This window comes from Equus quagga, chromosome 8 (genome assembly GCF_021613505.1).
Source record: "Equus quagga isolate Etosha38 chromosome 8, UCLA_HA_Equagga_1.0, whole genome shotgun sequence".
NCBI lineage: Eukaryota > Metazoa > Chordata > Mammalia > Perissodactyla > Equidae > Equus > Equus quagga.
Window position 1 is genome coordinate 108,263,214 of NC_060274.1, and position 26,365 is coordinate 108,289,578.

Genomic DNA, 26,365 nt, shown 5'->3' on the forward strand with positions numbered 1-26,365 from the left:
ACCTCTGGACCCCATGTTCCAGGCAGCCAACACTGCCACCCCAGCACCAGAAGGAAGCACGCATACACACAAGAAAGCTTAAGGCAGGCCCTGAGTTTACTGCTTCTGACTCAACATGGCAGGGGTCTTTGACATGGGCCCAAGCTCCCAGTGGCTGGGCAGGGCCCTGTCTCTGCAGCTCCAGCCAGGGTGGGAGCTGCTCTCTAAGGGGAGGCTTCTGGCCTGATGAGTCCCAGTTGGTGTCGTCCGGCTCAGGTTGCCCCCTGGAGCTCCCAGCTGGGCAGAGCACTGGGCGGCTGGTCCCTGGTGAGTAGGACTGGAGGGCAGGCCTCGGGGGAGATACAGTGGGCCTCGTGCTCCACCAGGCCCGCCGGGCACTGGCAACTAGGAACGCAGGGCCTCACACACTGGGCCGCCAGCTCCCCCAGGGGGACGTGCTGGTTGAAGCAGGTGCGGGGACAGGGCGGGCCGCACTCATCGAACACGAAGCCGCGGTCCAGGGGGCAGCCCACCACTGCAGGCAGAGGGGAAGCAGCGTCACAGGGGCACCCCCAGCACTGCCCCAGTCACCATGCTCACCCCTGTGGCCCTCCCTGTACCTACCCTATCCAGACCTGAGCCCTCTGTGCCACCCCCTTCCCCAGCTCACACTGGGCACTGCCCCCTCACCACAGAGCGTGGGGCCCCGCCAGGCTGGTGTCACCCCTGCCTGGCGACAGTGGCTGGCATAGGCTTCCAGGGTGTCACAGAGGCAGGCGTCAGCTGAGGCGCCAGGGCCACAAGCACACAGGTCATACACGCAGGCCGCAAAGAAGGGCTCCGGTGGCACCACGGCGTGGCAACGACTGAAGGGGGAGGACTTCAGCACCCCACACCGCGCGTTGGCCTCACGCCTGGCACGGTAACCTGCTGCCCGGCACGGATCCACATCACGACCCTTGGAACAGGGCCGACCGGGTCCCTGCCCCTCTGGGACCTATGTGGGGAGAGCAGCCCTGATGTGACAGCATCCACATGCTATGTTCTTCAAAGAGTTTCCCACCAACTATTTTGTTTTAGCCTCAAAAACCTTCCTACAAAACAGCAAAGGAAGCATCAGCTACTTTTCCTTTGTCCCCATTTTACAGATGGGCACACCAAGGCCCAGAACAGGTAAGTGACTTGTCCAAGGTCACACAGCCAGTCTGTGGCAAAGCAGGGCTTGGGGATTCAGATGATGAGGCCTCTTTCAACAGGCCATCCTGCCTCCCCAGCACCATGACAGGTAAGAAGCCCTCTCAAAATCCTGAAAGCCCCAAAGCCCCCCTCTTTTCATACCTGAGGGCTGCTCTGAGACTCATGCTCAACTGTGCCCCTTCTCCCCGGGGTTCCTGTGCCACTCACCTGCCAGCTATTCCCAAATGCAGCCTCAGTGGACAGGAGGAGCCCCTCAGGGCCCTGCAGATCATCCTGGGCAAAGCCATTGAAGTTCCCACAGAGCCCACAAATCTGGCCCCGGTAGGAGCCGGGCACGCGCACCTCCACCTGGGACTGCCCATCCCACAGCACCTGTGCGGAGAGGCTGTGACTGGGAAGAGGGGAGAGGTAGGGACCCCAAGAAGCCCGCAGTCCATTCTGGCCGCATGCACTGTGTCAGCGCGACCCCTGCTGTAGGGGAGGAGAATGGGCAGGTGGAGGCTCTCCACACATGAGCTGTGGCCCTGGCTGAGGCCAAGTTGGCACGCGGCCTCAAAGAAGTCTGAAGAGCTGCCCACAGCTCCCGCAGAAGGGCAACGTCTCCCATCGACAGCCCTGAACTGGGCTCCAAGGTGAAACGCAACCCACTTCTAGAGATTCACTATCTCATGGGCATTCAGGCCTTACAGAGGACAAAACACGATTCGAGTCTGGATTATAAGTGTACACAAGCCTTATTTTATGAATTTGCAAACTGTGCTTCTTGCTGGAGCCGAGAATGAATTACTCTTTGACACGGGAGTTGGGAGGAATCTCTGAAACCAACTAGGAGACCTCAGTTGACATCACCGGACTCCCCCCCCCCCCCCCCTTCCCCCATTTTCCGCCCCCCGAGGAGAAAACCGAGGCCCAAAGAGGAGTGGTCCTGGCCTAAGGGCCCCAATGTGTTGGGGGATTAGAATCCAGGCTCAGAACCCCTTTCACTGCACGTGGAGGTCTCTGACCCTGATTTCTCTCCTCTCAGAATCCAGCAGAACCCTCTCACCTCCGTGGCCTCGTTTGGCCCGGCATGTGGCTGGTATCCCCGCTCCCTCTACAGAAACAGCAGCCTGAACAGGCCGGAGACAGCAGGCCGCGCTGGGAGCCTCCCCTGCCCCCACTCGCCCTGGCGCCGCACCTGGAGCCCCTGCCGGCCGTGCAGGATCACGGTGCGTCCCCGCAGCTCCGCGTACAGCAGCGGCTCCTTCAGGAAGGGCAAGGCCACCCGGCGCCCATCCACCTGGAGGAGAAGGCAGGCAGGAGGAGGGGCAACGTGCAGACGGACGAGTGGACAGCGCGGGACTGACCTTCCTCGGTTCCTCTGCTCTACTCACCATGACCGCCCCGCCCTGCAACAGCCGCACAGCCACGTCTTCCAGCAGCACCGTCACCTCCTGGGTCCAGGCCACGCCGCCCCGGCCTCGGTCATCGTTGGTCACGTGCACACTGCGGTTGTGAGAGGCCAGGATGCGGTGGTCAGCAGGGACGGATGTAGGGGATTAGGGAGAAGGCAGAGGAGGTCGCGCACCTGAAGTCCCCTCCGCGGCAGTCCTTGGCCAGCACATAGCTGCAGCTGCCCTGGAAGTGCAGCAGGCGGCCGTCGAAGGTGCGGTAATGGGGGTCTCCGAAGGCCATGCAGGAAGCCGGCCGGGGCAGGCAGCGGGGGCAGCAGCTGCCAGGACTCAGGGCGGGGGCCTCGTCCTGGCCTCAGCCCCAGACACCGTCAGCTATGTCGCCCTCCCCGCCATGCCCACGCAGAGCCGCCCTACGGACCCACGATCGCCCTGGACTCACTACGAATGGGGTCAGGGCACCATCTCGTGGCCGCATCAGGAACTGCGCGGCCCCGGGTCCCCGACGGCTCTGTGGCGGCTGCCAAGCCCTAGCCGCCCGCCCGCCCGGTTGCACGAGGATGGCGGTGCCACGTGCCCACTCAGCCCACCGCCCTAAACCGCGGCACTCACGGGGCCACAGGAGAGCAGCGGGCAGAGCCGGCTCTGGCAGATCACGGTGCCAGCCACGCAGGAGCAGCTGGTGCAGGCGTCCACGGCCCAGCGCTCCCCAGAGGCCACCTCCCGGCCCTGGTGCGCGCACGACTGGGCAGGGGCTGAGGGGACATGAAGGGGCGAGGGTTCCCTGCCCATCCCTCACACTGGGTCTAGCTCCCCCCGACCCCCATCGTCCTGGCCCGCACCTTGACATCTCTCACAGCACCTGCCAGCCTCACGGACCTTCGCCCAGCCTTGGGGGCAGGAGAGGGCCTGGCACTCCTCCAAGCGGCACTCCACGTGGCCCCGCTGAGGACAAACGTCATTGCTCCAGGGACTTTGGGCAAGGCTTGGAGTCCCTGGCCTCACACTTCCGGGGGTCTTCTGGGCCACCGTCTGAGCAGCAGGCCCTCTCTCTCTGCCCCTGCCCCACCAGAACACCCACTTCATGTGGAAGTGGGGGATGAAATCCAGGCCGCAGCCCCTCCTCAGCGCGAGGATGCCTCTAGCCCCTCTCACCCAGAGGGGGCACCTTTTTCTAATGACCTCAACGACCCTATATTCACTGGTCCAGTGTCCTGAGGCTCCTCCTTTTATCCATCTGTAAAGTCCTCTTCCCCTTCCCCTCCCACCCCCAGCTCACATGGCAGGTGCAAGCAATGCAGGCGTTGCTGGGGTCCCGCCAGCTCTCTCCATCTGCCACTCTCCGGCCCTCGGCCTCCACCACACATTCTGAGGAGGAAGAAATGGGGATGGGGAGCACTGTCCTTCCAGAGGCATCCCTCCTCCCTGAAGATCACCCTGGAGGCCCATAGCAGGAGGGTGCCCACTCCATCCAATTAGTACCCTGATGGTGTTGATTTCTTCAACCAGGATCCAGGCGGCCTACTAGCTGGCAGGCCCTGCCCCAGGGCTCAGGGTGTCTAAAGGGTCCTGTGAGCCCGAAGAGCCAGAGGCTAGAAACCTCCTCTGGGCTGGCTGCCAGCCCAGCTGTGCAATGCCCTGCTCATGGGCCTGGGGTCCCTGAGCCCACTAACAAGCCTCAGGCCAGGCCTTGAGAATCCAGGCTTCACTCCCTGCCTCCCTCTATCTCGTGGGACTTCCCTCCACCCCAGTGAATTTCTACAAAAGAATGAAGCCTGCATTTGGAGTGCAGACCCCAGGCTTGGCCTATGGATGCCACCCCTCCTGTCTCCCCTCTGGGCTCATGCTCTGAGGCTGCAGGCCAAGGCTGGGCACTTACCCCGGCACACAGGACAGCAGCTTCCAGGGGGCATATGGTGCTCTGATGGGGGACAGCTGAGCTCAGGGCAGGCCCGGTGAATGCAGAGCCAGGTCAGGTCCTGGAGAAGGGCATGAGAATACCACAGGTAGAGAACAGCAGGGAGGGAGCAGGACCTAGGGGGAATGTGACATTCAGGACAAGTGGGCCAATGTCGGGGTGGATGGGAAACCCAGAGCTGCTGCAGGAGAGCAGTCGCAGCCACAGCCCACAGAGGAGGAAGCAGAGGGGTCTGTGGGAGTCCCAAAGGCAGGAGGGCTCACCTGGCACTGGCAGGTGTAGCAGGGGTCTGGTGGGACCAGCTCAGACCCGAGCAGGCCCTCTGTGCAGTTACTCAGCGCCTCTGTGAAGACAAGAATACAGTGTGGGGGGTGGAAAGGGAGGCAGGAAATGAAATCCCAGTTGACCCCACTTACCCGCTGTGTCCCCAGACTTCCTGGGCCCAGGGCATACCCATATCCCCAGCACCTTGACTCCAGGAAGGATAAATCCTCTTTCCTTTTGGTTCAGCAAAGAAAAGTTTGGACTTTCGAAAAGAACTTTGCTAGGATACTAGAGTGGGGGACCTGGAAACAGGCAAAGTGTGGTTTCCTCAGCCTGAAGTCACTAAGGACCACCAGGCTACCCGGCCTGCTCCTCCTTCCACTTCCTTTCATATTTTCTGGCTAAAACAGCACAAGGAAGCTCAAACAGCCAGGTACCCCAGGTTCCAGTCCTGGCTCCAGTGCTCGTGCCTGTGCCATTTTAGGCAGATTAATCAACCTTTCTGAACCTCAGTTTCTTTAGCTGTAAAAAGGGAATAATAATACCTCCCTCACTGGGTAACTGTGAGAATTAAATGAGATATTATTTACTAAAAGCACCAAATACGGTGCATGGCATACAGTAAATGCTTAATAAATTAGTCCTTTTCTCTTCCCCTGAAGCACATCCTAGCAAGTGTTGATAAGAACAGCTCTCTCCACATCTGTAGCTGGGCCATTCACTGCCTCTCTGGTTCCCACATCACTGCCCTTAAGTCAGAGCAGACACAACTGCCACCCGGCAGTGCCACCTGTGGGCAAGATGCTCCACAAACCATGTACAGCTCCAGAGTCAAGGGGTCCCTGCCAACTTCCTCAGTCCCCCTTGGGGCAGTGCAGGTCTCACATGCCAGGGCATGGGCTTCCAGAACAATCCACTGGATTCAGGAAAGGGCTGGGACTGAGGAGGAGAGCTGGCTGGCTCTTCCAGGGTCACTCTGGGGGTGGCAGCCCTACCCTCTTTACCCCCATATCCAGGGACTCACGGGTACAGGTGGGGCAGCAGTGCTGGGGCCCAGGGGGCAGGAGCTGGCTGGCGGGGCAGCCCACCAGGCTGGGACACTGCCGCCGGTGACAGCGAAGACTGGGACGCCCTTCAGGCTCCAGCTACAAGAATGAGTGAGCAGCGGGTGGGTGCCAGGCCTTAAAAGCTGAGAGCTGCCCTCGTCTCCTGGACTCCAGGCTTCTCCGTCTCCTATCCCTCCTCTGGGCTGTCTCCCCAGACTTCTTCCTCATCCCATGCCTGACCCCCAGAGATGATGTCCCTTTCTCTTTCTGGTCACTTGGGCCTGAACCTTCATGTGACCTTTGACCCTCCTGTACTCTCAGGCCATCCTCCTCCCCAACCCCACTGCCTAATCTCCTGACCTATGGTGTCATTCACCTGCTGAAAACCTTCCATTGGCTCACCATTACCTTTCTGTGTACAATTTTCCCAATACGGCCCCCAACCACTTCCCAGGTATCCCCCACTACCTCCTGTACACACCCACCCTACACTCCAGCCAGGAGGGCCTGCCCACTGCCTCCCCCACCCTCGGCCCTGTGCCCTGTGCCTAACCCCAGACTTCCTAGCCCTGTTCTGCTCTTCACCCCAAGCCCCTGCCTCACCTCCTGGCCGCAGGGACACACTCCTGTCTCTGACTCCCACGGCGCCTGCTCCCTGCAGTGTTCAGTCTGCCCCCCCCACGGTGCCCCGTCCCTCAGTGTCGCCCTTACCTACCTCACAGATGCACACTTCACAGGGGTCTGCCCCCGGCTGGAAGCTCTCCCCAGGCTCATACTTCCGACCCTCGTGCTCACAGTCTTGGGGGGTGAGGTAAGAGCAGAATGGCAATGCCAGGGGGTGGGGCTCCCTGCCCCCCAGTGCTCCCCAGCCTCAGGGATTGGGGTGTGTGTAAGAATGGGGGCCACTTCTCCTGAAGCAGCCTGTCTCTGCTGCCCAGCCCTGTACAAAGGAAGGGAGATGCTGGGCCTCTGCCCCCCACCCTCCCCCACCCCGCCCAGGCTCCTAGTACCAGAGCATCGAGGGCAGCAGTCACCGGGCCCCTGGTGGGGCTGGGCACAGGAGCTGACACACTGGACATGGGCACAGGTGACGACACCCTCGTGACACACGCAGGAAGAGCAGGGACTGTCGGGGGGCTCCCAGCGACTGCCTTCGGGGTGCTCCTCCCCATGGGCCAGGCAGCCTGCGTTCCAGGTGGGCAGGATGAGCTCTGAGGCAGGGTTCTGCATGTCTGCCCCTGACCCCCACCCCGGTGGTCAGCAGGGCATGTGGGTGCCAGGAGGGGGCTCTGCAGGGATAGGGTAGGAAGGTGGCCTGGGGCAGAAGTCCAGGCTGTGGTGGAGGGGAAAGACACCGGTAGGGGTCAGAACACCCGGGTTGTAACCCCGTTCCATGTCTGCTTGCTTGCTAGCCCAAGTGCCGGGCAGCAGGCACTGTCCGTTGCAGCCCAGCACCAGCACCAGGACCTGGCATGCAGCAGGCATGTAATAAACGCATGTGGAATGAAGGAAAGGCTCTATCACTAGCTCAGTCTCCTCATCTGTTAAACGGGGATTTCATCTGTCCTGCTTACCTCGCAGGGCAGGTCCTGTGGCAACTACACCATGCTGGGCAGTGTACGGGGCAAAGGGCAATGGGCAGGCTAAGAAAGGCTCCTATTCTAGCACCAGATGGCCCCAGATGCAAATCTAGACTCTGCTGTCTACTAGCTGAGTGACCACAGGTCAGTTACATCCCCTGTCTGTACCTCAGTTTTCTCATCTGTAAAGTGGGAATAATAATAGTAGCTACTTGAAGAGGTTGCTGTGTGGATTAAATGAGATACATATAAAGTGCTTGGCCCAGGGCCTGGCACATGATAAATGCTCAATAAATGTTAATTATCCCTATGATTATTGTGAATGGGGTGTGGTTAGGAAGGGAGCAGCTTTGAGGGGATTCTGATAAGACCTGGAGGTGGAGATGGTCTGGGCAGGCCAGGGGCAGGGACAGGCAGGAAGAGCTGAAGGTGGGCCTGGGTGAGAGCTCAAGGGCCGAATGTGGGAGGGCTGATGGGTGGGCAGGGAGGTGGGAAGGCTGGAGGAGAACTGGGGTGGGGATGGGGAGGCAGACGGAGGGGCACCGGGCCCAGGCACGGAAACAAGGCGGCAGCCCCACCAGCCCGGCGTACCTCTGCAGCGAGGACAACAGCTCCCCTGTGCTATGACCTGGAGCGGGCAGGACAGGGGTGGGCACTGCAGCCGGACACAGCTGACCTGGCCGGCCTGCAGGAGAGGCAGGGTCAGTGACTTGCCTCCTAGGCCAAGTGCCCTGGAGACACCGGGGCCCAGCCCCTCTGCCGCCTCCCTACCATACCTGACAGCGACATCGCTCACAGCTGCCTGGGGGCCCCTCAAACTCCTCTCCATCCTGGCGCTCCCGGCCCTGAGAGACGCAGCCTGTGGGCAACATGCTTCCTGGGTGCAGGGCTGTGTCACCTTGCCCTGTCCAACCTCAGGTCTGGCAGGAAGGCAGGGACAGGCATGGGGGATCAGCATGCGGAAGGGAGCTCACTGTGGCAAACAGGGCAGAAGCAGGGTCCTGGGGAGGGGTTGGGGCAGAGAGCTGGAGGGCACGGCTTCTTCTGGCAGCGCATGGAACCTTCCTGAGGGAGAGAGGTCACAGTGCCACCTCCTGACTCCGGTGTCATCACACCCTCACGCTGCCCCACGGTGGGGTGCCCCTGCTGAGCCTGCCAGGCCCTGACCCCCTCCCTTGGCCCCGGAGACCTGAATCCAATCCCGTCCCACCAGAGGGCACTGTGGGACCTGGCCAGAGAAGAGGATCAAGGGATGAAGGGTTACCAACTGCCCAAAGGGCCACCTCACCTGGCAGGTGCAGTGAGAGCAGGTCGGGTCAAGTGGGTCAGGAAGGGTCTCTCCAGGGGCAGCCTTGACCCCATGATAGAGGCATCCTGGCAGAGCGGGGAACGCAATGGAAGAGCTGCCACCAACAGGGCCCTCTGCTGCCACACACACACACACACATTTGCACACGCACACTCACACAGGCACACACTCACACAGGCACATGCACGCACACACAGTCACACTCGCACATGCACACATACATGCACAGTCACACTCACACCCACCCACGCACACACACACAGTCACACACACACGTGCGCACATACACACACACACAGAGCTGAGCCTGGGGACCTCTACCAAAGCTTAGAGAGTCAGAGAGGGAGAGAAAAGTGGCTGGGAAGGTGAGGGGTGGGAGGAAAGACTTCAGCCAGACCACAGGTGGCGAGATTTGCACACGTGAAGGGGCAGAGGACTGGAGCTGGATCACACACTGCCTAGAGTTTTCTGTCTGTGTGGACGAGTGTGGGAAGAAGATGTGAGGGGATGGGCACACCTGGAATGGAGGGGAGAGATGGGCTGGGCTGGGAGGATAGGCTAAGGAAGCAGGAGCCCTTCATGATGGGTGACTCAAGGACAGTGAGAGCCACTGAACGGTTTTGAGTTGTGATGTGACATTTTAGGAAGGTGGTGAGACAATGTAAAAACAGGAAAGCCTGGAAGCACAGGGACCGGTGATTGGGTGAGTACAACAGTCAGTGTGAGGTGACAGCAGGGACAGAGGAGGGCATGGATATGGCGTGAGGAGTCTGAGGGGACACAGGGTGTGGGTTTGCTGTGTGGCTCTCTCAGGGGACAGAGGACGGTGGTGAGACCGGGTGACTTGGAGCCAGAAGGGGCAGTGGAGGGGCAGGTGCCGCCCTACCCTGGCAGGTCGGGCAGCAGTGGCCAGGCGGGGTGAGTGGGTGGCTGCAGCCCAGAGGCTCACAGGGCCGGCGGCCGCAGGTCACGAAGCCTCCGAGGCAGGTACATAGATTGCAGGGCTCTCGGGGGTCCGGGAAGTCCTGGCTGCTCAGGTAGGACTCGCCTAGGTACTCACAGCCTTCCAGAGAGGACAGGGAGAGGCAGGGCGGGGGTCAGAGGGGATGAGAGAGGGCATCCAGCTCTGCCCTTGGGCCTGGCCTGAGTCCAAGGCCTCAAAGACAAAAAGGCAACTGGGGGGAGGGGAGGGCTCAATCCAGGCTGGCGGGCAAAGGAGTCTCGGGCCAGGGTGGACTGGCCAAAGGGCATGCTTTCTCCCCTTCAGCCTGCAATCTACAGGAACAGACCCACGCAGAATCTGTCCCCGGGGTTGAATACTCAGCAGGCCACTGCCCGCCTAGAGGCACCAATTTTCCCAGCCAGGGGAGAGCCAGGAGTAGCCAAAGATGACTCAGGTGGTCCCAAGCTATTAACTCTCCAATGTTCTTTCAAGCCTTCTGATTAATCAAGGGGGGAGGGAGTCCCAGCTGGTGGCAGCCTGCCCTTTGCGGACCTCCTTTTAAAAAGAGAGAGGGCGCTCTGGGAGATAACGATGTGTTCATGCAGGTTCAGCAACTGTAACCCATGCACCTCTCCAGGGGGATGTTGATAATGGGAGAGGCTATAAACATGTGGAGGCAGGAAATCTCTGTACCTTCCTCTCAGTTTTGCTGTGAACCTAAAACTGCTCTAAAAAAATAAAGTCTTGGGGCTGGTGCGGTGGCGCAGCAGTTAAGTGCACACATTCCACTTTGGTGGCCTGGGGTTCACCGGTTCGGATCCCGGGTGTGGACATGGCACCACTTGGCACACCATGCTGTGGTAGGCGTCCCACATATAAAATGGAGGAAGATGGGCACGGATGTTAGCTCAGGGCCAGGCTTCCTCAGCAAAAAGAGGAGGATAGGCAGCAGTTAGCTCAGGGCTAATCTTCCTCAAAAAAAAACTTTTTTTTAATTAAAAAAAATAAAGTCTTAAAAAAAACAAAGCAGAGGGTGACTCCAAGGCTCAAAGTCTTGGCAGGGAAAAGATCTGACTAGAACTTAATACTGTATTTTTAATTGTATTCCTTTTTATGGTAATCTTCTATTCCAAGAAAGTCTAATTTCCCATTTACAGTACGATATAAAGACTTTTTTCTAAATATATTTAGATTAAAAAGTGAGTTAATTTGAATAAAAATATTCAATAAAGTTACTGGTGGTAAAGGGTATGTAGCAAAAATCGCTAACATAGTACAAGAGTGATGGAAGACTGGGGAACTGGGTCTAGTTTCAACCCTCTTTTTTACAGGAGTTAAAATTGGGCCCAGAGTTACACTTAAAAATGGTTAAGATGGTAAATTTTGTGTTATGTGTATTTTACAAAAATATACATTTTTAAAATGCACTGTTTTTAAATTGAAAAAAATTAGGCCCAGAAAGATTATGTAACTGGTCCAGGGTAAAACAGCCAAATAGCATCTGTGGCAGGAAAAAATCCAGGTTTTAGTGCAGTGCTTTTTTTCTGACTGTAATAAATATTTTGGACCCACTCCAGGGCAGGAAAGATGATGTGACCCAGCCCTCTCATCCTCCCACCCCCACAGCCCCCTGCCCCTCACCATCACAGGCAGGGCAGCAGTCACCCCTGGCAGGGAAGGGGCACTGTGCAGGGGCACAGACCCTGGGCTCGCAGCTGACGCTGCCCTCCCAGCAGAGGCAGACGTGGCACGCGGCAGTGGGCGAAGGGAAGCGCTCCCCGCTGGCAAACTCCTTCCCCTGGTACAAGCAGCCTAGGGGGCAGCCGAGGAGGGCAGGGCTGCGGAGCCGTGGCGGCCGTCTACCAGGCCCACAACTTCCCAGGCCCTGCGGACTGGCACTCCCACACTCCCAGTGAGAACTCCGACTTGGGAGTGGTGGGCTTGGAGGAAGGGGGACACCCCGGTGGCGCCGCGTCTGGGGCTGGAGAAAGGGCTACACGGAGTAAGAGGAATAGAGAGGGACCGGGGAGGGCGAGGCTCCCGGGCGGAGCCGGAGGAAGCGGGTGGCGGAGGTGGTGAGGGCGCCGCCAAGGCGTTACCGTCGCAGGAGGGGCAGCAGGGCCCCTGGCGCGGGTGGGCGCAGGGCGCGGGCGGGCAGGGCAGCCGCTGGCAGGACACGGAGCCGTCGAGGCAGAGGCAGCGGCGGCAGGGGTCGCCGGGCGGGGAGAAGTGCTCCTGGTGGCGGGCTGGGCCAGCGCCCCCGGGCCGCGGGCAGCCGGAGGGGGCGGCTGCAGCGAGAGAGCGCGCGTCAGGCGGCTCGGGGAGAGGCTGCGGAGGGGGCTTCGGGACGGGGCTGGAGACGGCGGCTCCTACCGGGGCACTGCGGGCAGCACTCTCCCGGCCGCAGGACCGGTTCTGGACAGGGCAGCGGCGGGCAGCGGCGGGCCAGGCACTGCACGTTGCCGCTCTGCAAGGGGCAGACGGACCACACCAGGCCGGGTTAGCGATGGGAGGCGGAGGAGACCCCCACCCTCCCACCCCCACAGCGATGGACCGCTTCTGGCCTCCCCGAGTCCCACCCCCACTCCCCTGGACTCCTGCTCTCACCCAGGCGGCCGACTCACCAGACATCGACACAGGCGGCAGGGGTCAGAAGGGTGGGGGAAGTCAGCTCCATTGGGGTACTCTTTCCCACCAAAGGCACAGCCTGAGGGAGGGGGCAGCTATGAACTGGGAGAGGCATCCCCTGGGCATGCCACCCTCCCATCTCTAAACATTCACAGGTGGGGCCAGGCCATCTCAGGAGACCACCCCCTCATCCAGTCCACCTCACCATTGCAGTCGCTCTGGCAGCAGGGACCAGGCAGTGGGTGGGCGCAGGGGGCTCTGGGACAGGCCCGAGGCTGGCAGTGGGCATGGCCTTCCTGACACCGGCACTCCTGGCAGGGGTCTCGGGGGTGGGAGAAGCTCTCGCCATCCACAAACACTTGTTCCTCCAGGATGCAGTCTGGGCAGTAGGAGGGGACAGGAGTGGGGCCAAAGACTGACAGGGCTAGGAATAGGCTACCGTCTGAGGGCAGAGCCACTGTGGAAGGGCCACTTGGAAGCTGTCCCATGGAGGGAGAGGAGGATGGGGGCTGGGCCTGCAGCACAGGTATTTCTCTGAGCACATTCGTGTGTGTGTGTGTGTGTGTGTGTGTTTGTGTGTGTGTGTGCATTTGAGTCCCTTTACCTGCAGACAGCTGTGTGTGCCTCTGAGGCTGAAGAGCTCATGCGTGTGTGTGCTGTGTTTGGGATACGCGCCCTAGCACACTCTCCATGCGGGCAGGGATCAGGGCACACTGCATCCCAGCACCCAGTTTCTGCCCCACGTGGCAGACCCACGTTTGTCGCATGACCCTGTGTTATACAGGTAGATGTACGAATAATCTGAGTGGTGGAGGTATTGGAGAGGAACTGAAGAACGGGAGGGAAGGGTGGTGAAGTAACCGAAGGGATAAAGAAACCTCTACTCTCCCTCCCACCCACACCTTGTGGGTTCCAGAGAGTTCCAAGCTGTGTCGACTGAAAACAATTCAGAAGGCTGTTGCTTTCTAAGGTAGGTGCTGGGCCCACGGGGCCTTGGGAGGGCAGGGTCCAGGTTCCCCCGGCCAGACAGATGGGGTAAGCACGTACCTGGGCACCTGGGGCAGCACTGGCCGGGTCCACTCTGGGGCCTGGCACAGGTTGTGGGAGGGCAGTCAACCAAGGCGCACCTCACAGTCCCATCCTGGGAGCAGGAGAGAGGGCAATGGCGATGGGCCCCAGGAGGGGCTCCACAGGGCAACAGCAAGACTGGGGAAGTACCTCACAGCGACAGGAGTGGCAAGGGCTGTCTGCATCCGTGAAGTTCTGCCCATTGGCATACACTTGGCCATGGTAGGTGCAGCTCTCACAGCTGGGGCAGCAGGCACCTGGGTGGGGCAGGCTGATCAGAGCCCAGCTGATGGGGGTGGGGGCTGGGCAAAGTAGGAGAAGAAAGCCAGATCGGGGTGGGGCACTCACCAGGGTGCTGGGTAGGGTGCTGGCAGGGGGCTGGGGAGCAGAGCACAGCCCCACACATGGGTACCCCCTCTTGACAGGAGCAGGCCGTGCAGGGCTGACCATCAGGCTCCCACTGGACCCCTTCAGCAAACTCCTCTCCATCGAGCACGCAGGCTACAACAAGGGAGCTGTCACCATGGCAACGAGGACACCTCCATCCATCCCTGTCCTTCCTAGGACCCTGGCTTTGCCATCCCCATGACAGCCTCTGAACACCCTCTGGCACTCTTGGTGGGCTTAGCAATGCCCCCCCCTTACTGTGAAGGAACACCCCTCCATCTCCAGCCATTGTGGACGCAGCACCCCTTTGCTGCTGTTTCCCCCCCTCCTACATACACACACCTGGACACAGCTGGGGGCCAAAGTCAGACAGGGTGCAGGGGGCGACCGGGCACTCCTGCTCCTCACAGGAGACCTCGCCAACCTAGGAAGGAGGCTGGTTGAGAAGTCCCCAAGGGATAAGACAGATCTGGGGCATGAGAGGGTGTGACCTCCTACCCGGCAGGAGCAGCGGATGCAGCGGCCACTCTCTCGGAGTCTGAAGGTCTCCCCGCTCTGATACTGGTGTCCCTGGTACTCACAACCTGGGCAGGAAGACAAAGGGACCGGGGGACAGGGCTGCAGGCTGATGCGGAAGCCTCACACCACTGAGGTACCCACCCCTCACCCTGATGAAGGCAGCCACCTGTGTCCTCTAGGAGGCCCTGCCAGTATCCCTTCACCCCCAGAAGCGAGGGCCTCACCACGGTGCCCAGTTTGCCATGGGAAGATGAGGTGAGAACTCGTACCTCACCCATGGTGACAGGAGCTTAGTTTTATAAAGGATTTCCCCTGTACTGTCCAAGGGAAGCAACCCACACACACACCCGGAGCCTGTCTCTGGCCAGTGCCTGCCCCTCTCCTGGTGACTCGAGCCCCCACTCACCATCACAGACTGGGCAGCACTGTCCAGAGATCCTGCCTGGGTGTCTGCAGTGCACAGGTGGGCAGGGCAGTGGCTCACACTGGACACTCCCGTTCTGCCAACAGGGCCTGGTCAGCATGTGAGAGGCAGGCCAGGAAGCCAGGCCCTCCCTGCCAGGTAGCCACACTCACAGCACAGCGGCAGTGCAAGCAGGGGTCCCCTGAGCCCACAGGCTCCCCGCTGCGGTACTCCCGTCCATTTAGGAAACAGCCTGTTGGGAAGAGTGTGCCTTAGACCCTCCTCAGGGCTCCCCACCACCCTATGTCTTGTCCTTTTGTGGGAGACCCTAGCTGGGCCATCCGTCAGCTTTCTGAGTCTCTCCAGGCTCCACCCACTGACTCACCATCGCACACAGGGCAGCAGGTGCCTGGCAGGGGCCGGGCAGGGTATGGGCACAGGCTGGTGCATTCTCGCTGACGGCACTGGATGTGGCCTTCCTGGTAGCGGGCAGAGGGGACAGGGGAAAGGGGCCATCAGAATTCAACAAAGTGGCAGAAACAGCATTCGAGTCCCAGCTGTCCACTTATTAGATGCTGTTATGGTTTGAACTATGTCCTGCCTCAGATCCATATGTTGAAGTCCTAACCCCTAGTCCCTCAGAATGTGACCTTATTTGGAAATAGGGTCATTGCAGATGTAATTAGGTTACAGATGCAGTTAAGATTAAGTTCAGTGCAATTAAGTTGAGCTCATACTGGAGTGGAGTGGCCTCTGACCCAGGGACTGATGTCCTTATAAAAAGGAGAAAGTTGGACACAGACACACACACAGGGAGAGCAACACATGAAGATGAAGGCAAAAGCCGAGACACCAAAGATTGCCAGACAATCACTGGAAGCAGGAGAGAGGCTTGGAACAGACTCTCCCTCACGGCCCTCAGAAGGAACCAACCCTGCTGACACCTTGATCTTGGACTTCTGGCCTCCAGAACCGCGAGGCAATACGTTGCTGTTGTTTAAGCCACTCAGTCTGTGGCACTTTGTTACAGGAGCCCTAGGACACTAATATTGATGTGTAAGCCAGCATGTTACTGAAGCTCCCTGTGACTCAGTTTACCCACCCCCAAAAAAGAGACAATAATGGTTCTGTCCTCATAGCCTTGTTTAGCGATGAAATGAGGTAGGGTGTCTTGGTGTGGCATCCACCTCTGGAAGCTGGCAGTTAAACAGGAGCTGCCGCTGCTCCCCATGGCCTTTCCCAGACAGATCCCCATCTTGAGTTCACACCTACACCTGGGCTCGAGACCTCCAGCCTCGTTAGTGTCTGGGCAGCCAGTGATTCTTCTCATAGGTTGGGGGCGGGGGTCGGTGTGAACAGGGAGGGGAAGCACATGGTTGCAAAGGGGTCGGGGGCCCCACGGCCTTCACAATGGAGTCCTCACAGTCCTTGGCAGGCTGTCGGGAAGCTCTGTGGCTCTGGCATCAGTCCCCAGGAAATAGCCCTCAGCACGCACCCTGCCCGGACATTAGGCCTCCGTGTCCCCACCCCCATGCCCCAGGCTTTGTCCTGACTGTTCCCCACACCTGGTGTCTTAGTCCATTCAGGCTGCTATAACAGAATACCACTGACTGGGTGGCTTACAAACAACAGAAATGGAGTCCTCACAGTTCTGGAGGCTGGAGACTGTGGCAGATGTAGCGTCTGGTGAGGGCCCCCTTCCCGGTTCCTAGCTGGCTGTCTTCTGGCCGTGTCCTCACATGGCTGAAGAGAGGAGCTAGCTCTCTGGGGTCTCTTTTATAAAGACACTAATCCCATTCATGGGGCTCCACCCTCATGACCTCATCATCTCCCAAAGGCCCCACCTCCTAATACCATCACCTTGGGGGTTAGGATTTCAACAGATGAACTTGGGGGGGGTTACAAACATTCAGTCTATAACACCTGGAGTGTCCGTCTCCATTTCTCGCTGCTCAAATCCTACTCACCCTTTAAGACCTAGGTACACAGCCTCCCCCTCCACAAAGATTTTCTAGATCTGTGCTGCCCAATAGAAATATAACGCAAGCCACATATGTCATTTTAAATTCTCTAGTAGTCAACTTTCAAAACGTAAAAAGAAACAGATGAAACTAGATTTTAATAATGTATTGTACTCAATCCAACATAGCCAAAATGTTATGTCAACTTGGAATCAACAAAAAGTATGAATGAGATATTTTAGATTCCTTTCTTTTGTACTAAGTCCTTGAAATCTGATGTGGCCACATTGCAAGGGCTCAGTGGCTGTATGTATTAGTGGCTATGGATTGAACAGCACAGTTCTAGAGGCCTCAAGTCAATTTGCGTTTCTCCCTCCCTGGAGCTTGTGTTGCCTCTCATGTCCTGTCTGGCCTCCTGTTGCCTGTAGGCTCCTTGAGTTTGGCTCACAAACCCATCCTGCACATCCACTGCGCTCACAGGGGACGTACAGACAAGGATGACCCAGCCCCCGCCCTCACAGCGCCCATCATCAGGTCTTCTCCATCTCTGTCCCCTCACAGTGCGCATGGGATGTGCTCGGTGGAATGAGGGAATGAATATGGAGGGCCTGGGGGCAAGAAGGAGTGGGGGAGCCCAGGAGCAGCATCAGGGCTCACCAGGCACTGGCAGATCCGGCAGGGGTCCCCAGGTGCAGTCCACTCTCTGCCATGTTCCCAGTGAGAGCCACCTTCTGTGCAACCTGGAGGTGAGGAGGAGATGGGCAGAGAGGAGGCCTGGCAGGAGCCGCCTGGACCCCAGCTTCAGCCTCCCCCCACCCTCCCCCACATGCCCTCTGAGGGCTCTCCCCTGAGCCCAGACCACAGCAGAACATGCCTCTGCCTATAGCCCCCCAGGACTCCCAGCACCCCAGGCAGAGTAAAGCCCAACCTCCTTAGCCTGCCTTTCCAGGCTCTCCAGGACCCAGCACGGCCTCGCCCACCTCCCCAGCTCTGTCTGGCCCCTCCCCACCTCTCACTGGAGAGACCATTGGTGCCTGCTTGCACCTCCCCACCTAACAGACACCTACCTAGCCCCGGCCTTCAGCCCTCGCTCCAGCTGCCCTCTCCTCCTGGAACGCACTCTGCCTCCCGCCGCCCTCCACCTAGCTAACTGCGCTTCCTCCTCAAGGGGCACGCGGGACACACCCCCCCGGATGCTTTCCCTCCTGTGCCCAGGCTGGATTAGGGCTCCTTCCTCTGGTGGCCATAGTATCTGGGCACCTGCTTCTAATCCTGCCTTTGCTGTAGTATTGGCGTGTGACTCAGTGTCACCCTCTAGTGGTCTGCTCCAGGGCCCACCCCGCATCTTAGGGGTACAACACAGATAACAATCAACATTTATGAAGGTATAGAACATCATTATCCCCACCTTGCAAATGCAGAACTGAGGTGAGTAACTCCCTCCGATGCCCACAACCACGAAGTGGCAAGGGCAGAATTTGAGCCCAGGCACTCCAGCTCCAGAGCAGGCATGGCTGGGCATCACTGCCCCACAGACGGAACCCCCAACTAAGAGGCCAGCAGAGTGGGCTCTGGAGTTGAAGAAATCGCCTAAGAGCCCCTTGGAGCTCCAGCGGGGACGGGGCAGGGCTCTCACCTTGGCAGGTTGGGCAGCAGTGCCCAGGCCTCAGCACTGGCTCCAGGCAGGGGCTGGGCGGGCACTTCACGGGTACACAGTGAACCAGGCTCCTCTGTAATGCACCAACAGCTGTAATGCCTCAGGGTTGGCTCCCAGAGAGGGCAGGGGAGCAGGTGTCGGGCATCCTTGGAGGGGTGGGGCCCAGGGTTGGCCCGGAGGGAGAATCTCTCTGGCACCCAACCTCGGAAGGCATATGAGGGGCTGGAAGAGTGGCAGGCATGGCCCAGGATGGAGCAGGGGGTGTCCAAGGAGGAGCAGGGCCTGGGCAAAGGTTGGGGGGACTCACCAGGCAGGAGCATCGGAGACAAGGATTGGAGCTGGACAGGAAGTTGGCCCCCTCCTCATAAAGCTGCCCCTCATACTCACAGCCTGGGGAGGGTTCCCAGGATGACAGGCTGGTCAGCAGAGAGCAGGGCGGGTAGACATCACCCGAGGGAAGGAATGACCCCAGGTAGGTTCTGGACCCTCTGGGGCGGAGGGGTTGGAGGGGCAGGGCAGGGCGGGGAGGTCACCTGGCCGGCAGATGGGGCAGCACTCCCCAGGTGGGGTGTAGCTCTCCAGGCAGTTGAGCTCTGAGCATGAGGGCCCCTGGCACCGCACCGTCCCTGCCTGCGGGGCAGACACTAAGCCCTCCCTCCCTCTCCACTGCCCAAGCCGGGTTCCCCTGCTGGCTGAGCAGGCCTAGCAGGCTCCAGGCCTCAATGCCTGGGTGGCAGCAGCAGCCCTGTCTGGCCCCCAGATTGGGCTTGGCACTGCCAGGCCTGGGGTATGCCAAGCAGCAGGGACGTGGGTGGTGGCTGGGGCCAGGCCCTGCTTCCCTTACCTGGCAGGTGCAGATGACACAGGGCTCTGGTTGCCACGTGTCCCCAGCCCTGTGGCCTCCAGGGCAGCCTGTAAAACCAGGTCCAGGCCCCCAAGTAAGAGACCCGGAGGACTTGGGTGAAAGCACCCACGAGGACACCACATCAAAGGGGCACCATTCAGGTGACAGACCTCAGAGATTTTTGTACTTACTACAGCTTTCCAGCTGATGGCAGTAAAGTGTCTGACTTTAACATAATCAGCATGTTTCCATTATCTTAGAAGAGGGAAGGGAGGTGTCTTGAGGAAAGGGTGCCTTTTTCTTTTTTCTTTGCCAAAGACATCACATGGGCTAGCAGTGGCCCTGAGGCACGTGTCCTACAAGTTCTGTGTGTGTCCCTTTTCTATGAGATCCATCAGCTCCTAAGACTTCACTCCTCATCTCTGGCCAAGACTCCCAGGCCTCACTGGGCTCCCGAGCCCCTGCCCCACTTTTGCACCAGCAGCTGAGAGTCTTCCTGGGGTAGGGCTGCCAGATGAGACACAGGACACCCTGTACACAGCATCTTCTATTTTTAGCTGCTAAATCTGGCCACCCTATCTCCCTGACTAAGAGCTAGTTACACCCCCCAGCAGAGCCACTGCCTCCAGTTCCTGGCTCTCTCCACATCATTGGCCCTATTGCCCTCCTAGTTTTCCAAGCTCGTCCATCATTCTGTGGGATCCAATGAGTCACCAGTTCCTGCCCATTCTTTGGAAACATCCCTCCTTCTGCAGCCCACTGCCCTCCCTGGCTCCAGGCCTAAACACTGCTGTAAGAGCCCCCTAGCTGGTCTCTTTGTGTCTAGCCCATACCCGATGAATACTCCTAAAACATCTCTTCGAACATACCACTCTCTGGCTCTTCAGCCTTCACTGACTCCCCATTGTCCACAGAAGAAAGTTCAAACTGCAAGGCTGACAGTGGTTTGTTCCCACTGGCCTTCCCAGACTAATTTCCTGCGACTCACCTCTCCCCACCCAGTTCTTATGCCCAGAGGCCCTCAAGTACTCCCTCTCCTGGTAAAATTCCACTTTCCCTTGAAGATCCAGGTCAAATGACCACCCTGTCTGCCTGGTCTGAGTGAGCTCCCCCTGCCTTCCTGTCCCCTCCTCTGGCAACTAACCATCTAACCACTTACTGTCTTTCTACACCATCTCTTAACCTGGTCATTGGATCTTAAATCTGGTGCTATATTAGCTATAAGTTTATATAGTTTATCAACTAGATTAGAAGCTCCCTCAGGACAGGACAAAGATCATACAGAGCCTCCGTCTCAGTCCCAGGCTGAGGCAGTGTTTGCTGACTGGAGTGTTCTGAACTGCCCAGCACTGCCAACATGAGCGGACAGGCACCTTCCAGGCATGTAGCAGGTGGCAGAGCAGGCTCTGGGGGCCCCAGGATGATTGCAGGAGGTGGGCCAAGGCTGGCAGAAGGCTGACGTGGCTCACAGTGCGGGCAGCATGCTCCTGGCTCCAGGCAGGGTCCTCTTGGGCATGGCTTCTGGGTACAAGTTATGGTTCCTTCCTGTAGGGAAGCAGACTGGTGGCTACACAGGCCTCAGAACCCTGGAGTTCTTCTAGAACTAAAACGTCACCCCAGGCCGGGACACAACAGAGGAGCAAGAGGCTGAGTTGGCTCAGGGTATGTAGACTACCCTTGGTCCAAGGGCAGAAGAGAGACATCCTACTCCCACTCCCTCATCTGCTGCAGCTCTGGACCCCCAGAAACCATCTCTTCCAGGTGCCAGCAAATTCCCCAGAGTGGAGAGAGCCTAGGAAGGGAACCAAGGGCTTCCTCAATGGAGGAGTGAGGAAGGAAAGGCCTGAAGAAGGTGGATGTGGAGCCGAGTGAGGGAGAACAGGCAGGTAGAAGACAGGGGCAGATGGATGAGCAGGGACAGTGAGGGTCCACAGGTAAGGGGGCAATGTCGAAAGACAAGCAACTCCATCCTCTGTCCTCTATGCCACTGTGTGCCAGGCCCGAATCAGAGGGGTCTGGGGCCCCAGCGTGTTTGTAGGGGTTCAACTCCAGAAAGTAGAACTACTCAGAATCAGATGAAGGCCACAGGTGGCAAGGCTTGGGGGGAGGGGCAGACCCCATCACTTCACCTGCTGCAGCAACAGGTATACAGGTGAAGGGGACAGGTACGCGATATTGTGGGGGGGGGGGGCGTCACAGGAACTCACCCGGCAGCAGCAGGTGGTGCAGGCATCTGGGAAGAAGGTCTCCCCATTGCCATAGGCCTGACCATCATGGCTGCAGCCTGAGGAGGAGACGGTGCTGTCATTCAGGTGCTCAGGGCCATCTCCAGGCCCTCAGAGGTCCCAGCGAGCAGATGGGATGGTGCTCACCATGGCAATGGGGCAGGCCAGGCTTGGGGTCACAGCGCGCAGCCCCATCCTGGCAGATGCAGGTTGTGCAGGCATCAGGCTCCCAGCGAGCCCCCTGGGGCCAGGCCCGCCCCAGCCCCCAGCACTGGGGAGCAGCTGGGTGGCATTCACAGGACTCCAGCTGCCTCACCTTCACCTGCAGCTCCTTGTTCTGGGGGAAAGAGGTTGGGGGCTGAAAGCTGGCTCAGCTTCCCCCACCAGCTCCTGCAGATTTGTGGGGTGTGAAAACTGAGGCCGGATGAGAAGGAAACTTGGCAGTTCCAGAGCAGAGGTGGGTCCCCTTCCAGTCAGCATCCACTCAAACCATCCCAGTTCTCAGGGTCTGGGGGCTTGACAGGCTCCTAGGGAGCATGGGGCCCCCAGGCCTTTCCTTTGGACAGCAGAGGACACAATCCCCCTAGCCGAACAGTTAAAGACTTCTTTGTCCATCCAAAATCTCTCCTGATGATGCTTATATACAGTGGTGCTCCATAATGTTTGCCAAATGCATGAAAGAACTGAACATCTGGACTGACAAATCAGCTACCCTGGAGGCTCTTCATGTGGACCGACCTGAGGAACTCTTCTGAAAAGAACCTCTCCATACGCATTTAAAACAAAACTCTATTTAGGGTCCCCTGGGCCCCCCTAAGCCTATCTCTTCTCTCCCCTCCTCCCACTGCACAAGGCCTGCCCTACCCCATGCACACCCACCAGCTTCCAATGGTACCTGCTTTCTGAGCTCGGTCACCTCAGCCTCCAGCCTTCCCAGCCTGGCCTCCAGGGGGCGCCACTGCTCCTGGGGGGCCCCAGCAGGGGCTGAGTGGGCAGGTGCCTGCTGCTGGTAGTCATGGATGTCAGCAAGCCCACGGTGCTCCCTGGGCATGGCTCCACCTGAAGACATAAGAATCCAGGGTGGGCCTGTGGGTGAGGGGCTAGCAAGGTTTCCTGGGTTCTCTCCTCCCAACCATGTTGTCCTGCGCCCCACCCCTGTCCACCTGCCCACCCACCATCCAGGGAAGGAGATATGGTCTATGAGGGTGCTGGAGTGAAAGCATGGAAGAAGGAAGAGGGAGCCCTGGGTGGACAAAAGTGACCCAGGCCAGCTTTCCCAAGTAGCAAGAGCTTCTTAGTCAGGCCCAACCCCCGGGGACCCTGACCTGCTTGGGACATGGGGGGTGTAGCCCAGGGCCTCCCTGCAGCCTGCCCTGACTCTGCAGGGGTCCCAGCCATAGGGGGCCTGTCAAGGTCACTCATCTTCATTTGGGCCAAGGACTTGGCCAGGGGCAGCCTGGGGAGCTGACAGGTCGTGCTGGGAGGGCCCAAACGCCAGCACAGGCTGAAGTGCAGGAGAGGAAGACAGACACGCGAAAGGCAGGGCTGCTGTAGGGTGCCTGGGGCCTGGTGGGAGCAGACCCCACCCTCCAACCGCCTGTCTTCACCTGTCAGAACGGGCACTGCTTTTGGAGACTATGTACAGGGAGAGGCAACTGCTCCCTCTGCTCCCACCCCCAAGCCTTGCCACGGGTTTCCAGGCCTGCGGCAGAGGGGCCTGGGACCCCACCCTGGAGAGGGTAGGCTCCAGAAAGTGGGACTTGGCTGCATTTCATGAAGGGTTTGGGGAAGGTGCCAGCAGGGCCCCACTAGCTTTCAAGGCACTGGGCCAAAGGAAGACAGCCTGCCCCTCGTTCTAGAAGACACTATGCTGAGGGAAAGTGGGGGTCTGGATTCAGGCCTGGGTTTGGGATGGCCACTTTCACCTCACGATGATCCCTCTCCTAAGTCAGGAAAGGAAAGGCCATGGGAGGGTAGGCTGACTCCTCTCCCACCAGTGGAGGTGGGCAGGGCAGTGGAGGAAGACTGGAGGAGGTGTGAGAGGAGGACGGAAAGGAGAAGGGAGAGGAGGAGGGAGAGGAGAGCGAGAAGGGAGGGTCTTTCCCACAGAGGCAGCTCATTAGTAAAGCCAGGCCTGGGGTGGCTAAAAGGGTTTCTCATGGACACTAGTCCTGCGATGCAAAGGAACAACGTCACCCACTCCTCCCACCACTGCCACCACCAAGGGCGGTTAGAGATTCTAGTCCAAGACCTAAGTTGTCCTCTTTCTCCCAAACCTGCTTTGCCCTGAGTTCCTTGGCTTGGTTAATGCCATCCCCACCTACGCAGAAAACTGGGGCTCAGCTTCCTCTTTCATCCCACTCCCCAACCCATCTGTCTCTGGTCTCACTCAGTCATCCCTCAATCCGTCCCCTCTTTCCTCCTCTACTCAGGAGGCCGCAGAGCCTGGGCGGGGGAGGCAGCCTCCTGCCTCCACCTGCTCCTCCTTTCTCTGCACGACCTTCCTAAATCACACATCTGAAGGTTCCCAGCAGCAAGTCCAAATGTGACCTGGCAAGTGCCACCCAGCTTTTCAGCCTGCCCTGCTGTCCCCCCATCCCAGGTTCTAACACTTGTTCTAACACAAACGCAGGCGCCCAAACTCTTGTGCATCTTCCCATCCCCCTCCGTTCTGCAGCAATCCTGTCACCTGGAACGGCTCTCTGTCTTGGTATGGCTCCTGTACCCAGCTTCCCTCCCAGCCCCAGGAAGGGTGGCCAACGATGGGCCTCAGCATCTGGAAGCCTCCACCCCAGCTTGACTTGCATGTGGCCTCACCCCATCCCCCAGGATCCCTCCTCCAGTCCTGCTTAAGCAGGCACAATAAAGGGGACGCAGAGAAGCTGGGGTCCTCTGGGACCCTCAGGGAGGACAGAGTCAGCCCCTTGCCTGGAGAGATCTGCAGAAAGAGGTCTTGATTGTTCCTGATGGCTCCCCATGGAACTGTCCTCCACTCCCCTTCCCCCTCCTCCCCGTGCAGTCCCTGCAATGACCCCCTGTTCCCGCCTGTCTTCCTGGGTGAAAGCCAGACACGGAGACTCAAAGTCAGCTCCCGTCGCAGGCCTCCTTTTTTTCCTCTTTCTCAAGACAAATAATTAACTTCAGACTCCCAGATTCCAGGGCAGCCTCTCCCCCACCACTGTCTGCAGGAATTCCTCCCGAGACCATAGCGGGAAGCCCCCTCCCGCTTCTGGCCCCGGTGCCTTGGCCTCCGTGCTGCCCCCACCGCGCCGGCTCCGGCTCTTCCACCGACGGGGAGGACTGGGGCTGGCGGGAGAGGTCCGCAAGAGGCTGCCCAGCCCCAGCTTCTTCCCTCCGACTGGGCTGAGCGAGAGGTGGGGCGCCTCCTGGCCGGCCCCCAAGTCCTCGGTGCCCTGACTTACCTCGGCCGGTCCCGGGGGCCAGCGCCAGGCTCGTGAGCTGTAGGACGAGGGGCAGCAGAGCGGCCCGGGGCCCCGCCATGCTCGCTCCGCCTCGCTGTCTGTGGTCGCGGCTCAGCAGGCGCTGGGGGAGGCGGGGTGGGGAGACACCAGGCCTCCTCCCGCCCAGTCTTTGTTAGGGTAGGGCTTCTGGTGTCTGTCATCCCAGCCCGATGGCGCCTGCCTCGCTGCTGGGCACCTGGACCCCTGGGCCCCAGCACCACCCTGACCCCAGCCTTGGCTCAGAGATGCAGCCACCCCGCCCCTGAGAGCAGCCCCAGCCCTCAAGGAAGCTGGGAGGGGGTAAGAGGGACGTCTCTTGCATGTGATCCTGGAGGAGACCCTGAAAATAAACACGAATTCATGCTCTGGGCTGTGAGACAGCTGGTCTCCCTGCCCCTTTGGATTCCTCCATCCCCCGTCACCTTGTTCTCTTTCTCACCTGTTTACAGGAGGAGCCGACTGAGCTGGGTTCGAGTCCCTGCTCAGCCAATTCCATGTACCTTTAGACAGACCCCTAACTTTTCTGTGCCTCAGTTTCCCTGTTTGTAAACTAGGGATCGTACTATCAACTTTACAGACTTGCGTTGAGGATTAAGTGAGATTATGCAGATCAAGGATTTAGGGGAGTGGTTGCACATGCTAAGTGTTCAGTGAATGACAATGACACTGGTCTCAGAAGTCAAGGGCCCCGGTCTCCTCCTCCTTTCTCCCCCTGTACATTTCTTTCCTGGACTCTACTCACCACCCCGTCCACTCCAGCAGTCCCAGGCTTGGCCCCAAATGCCAAGACCTCCCTCCACTGGCTGATCCCAGACCATATTCCACATTCTGAGCTCAAGCCTGGCCTGAGTGGGGAGCCGGGGCAGAAGGCAGGGCAGGGGCAGGGCAGGGCCCTGGGCTTAGCGGGTGGAGGGGGCCAAAGGGAGGAAGTGAGGAAAGCTGGACACGTAGGCCCGCAAGGCTGGGAAACTCCTCAGTGCAGCTGGGAAGCAGGGGGAGGTGGGGATGGGCCCCAAGCTCACAGGCAAAGGGACACTGAAGGCGGAGCCATGAGTCCTGCCAAAGCAGTCTTGCTCCCTGCCATAAAGTCCAGCAAGTCAGAAGCCACCCCTCCCCCCAACCCAGGCAGGGACTAGAGGTCCCCCCAGCCCACTCTCCATGCACCTTAAGAGAGGGCAGCATCTCTCCCTGAGAGTGTGAGCCCCTAAAAGGGCCTGAGCTGTTGGCGGCAGGGGCAGGGGAGGCCTGGAGCCAGCGCTGGCCTTAGCTGGCCTTGAGCTAAGCTCACAGGAGCAGAGGAAAGCCAGGGCCAGCCACCGGAAAAAGAACGGGGAAGTGGCAGCGCTGTTCCCACCAGGGTTAAGGAAAATGGTGCCTGTCATAAGGCAGGTCCCCTGGGAGGCTGGGTGGAAGGGAGGCTAAGAGCAGACTCTGGCCAGGGCTGCCAAGTCAGATCCTGGGTCTGACACTTTCTGCTGTGTGACCTCAGGCAAGTCATTTAACTTCAGTGGCTAATTTTTCATAGGTGTGACATGTAGCTCTAATAGCACCCATTTCCTAGGGTGTTTGTGAGGGTTAAGTCGGT

The 26,365-nt window shown here is 59.1% G+C and overlaps 1 protein-coding gene across 3 annotated transcripts; it reads right to left on the bottom strand.

Moving 5' to 3' along the window:
* Positions 1–100: 100 nt before the first annotated feature.
* On the bottom strand, positions 101–24,963 carry KCP (kielin cysteine rich BMP regulator). Of its 3 annotated transcripts, none has more exons than XM_046670515.1 (42): positions 24,742–24,962; positions 22,215–22,378; positions 21,467–21,656; positions 21,302–21,378; positions 20,564–20,639; positions 19,095–19,162; positions 18,784–18,880; positions 18,558–18,640; positions 18,230–18,323; positions 17,251–17,333; positions 15,018–15,111; positions 14,806–14,885; positions 14,636–14,729; positions 14,209–14,294; positions 14,053–14,134; positions 13,672–13,824; positions 13,474–13,580; positions 13,303–13,396; positions 12,461–12,634; positions 12,252–12,334; positions 12,001–12,094; positions 11,727–11,915; positions 11,269–11,439; positions 9,571–9,747; positions 8,664–8,749; positions 8,350–8,440; positions 8,152–8,234; positions 7,967–8,060; positions 6,806–6,979; positions 6,511–6,593; positions 5,774–5,894; positions 4,749–4,828; positions 4,447–4,546; positions 3,847–3,935; positions 3,410–3,512; positions 3,180–3,322; positions 2,744–2,916; positions 2,550–2,661; positions 2,354–2,455; positions 1,384–1,548; positions 670–976; positions 101–514 (listed from the first exon to the last, which is right to left on the bottom strand). In XM_046670515.1, exons 1-42 carry the CDS (start codon positions 24,818–24,820, stop codon positions 252–254), a joined length of 5,058 nt encoding a protein of 1,685 aa, XP_046526471.1. In that variant the 5' UTR covers positions 24,821–24,962; the 3' UTR covers positions 101–251. The 3 variants fall into 3 exon arrangements, with proteins under 3 accessions (XP_046526471.1, XP_046526470.1, XP_046526472.1); XM_046670514.1 differs by having other exon boundaries at positions 20,468–20,639; XM_046670516.1 differs by lacking the exon at positions 11,269–11,439 and having other exon boundaries at positions 20,468–20,639; positions 24,742–24,963.
* Between the last annotated feature and the right edge of the window lie 1,402 nt (positions 24,964–26,365).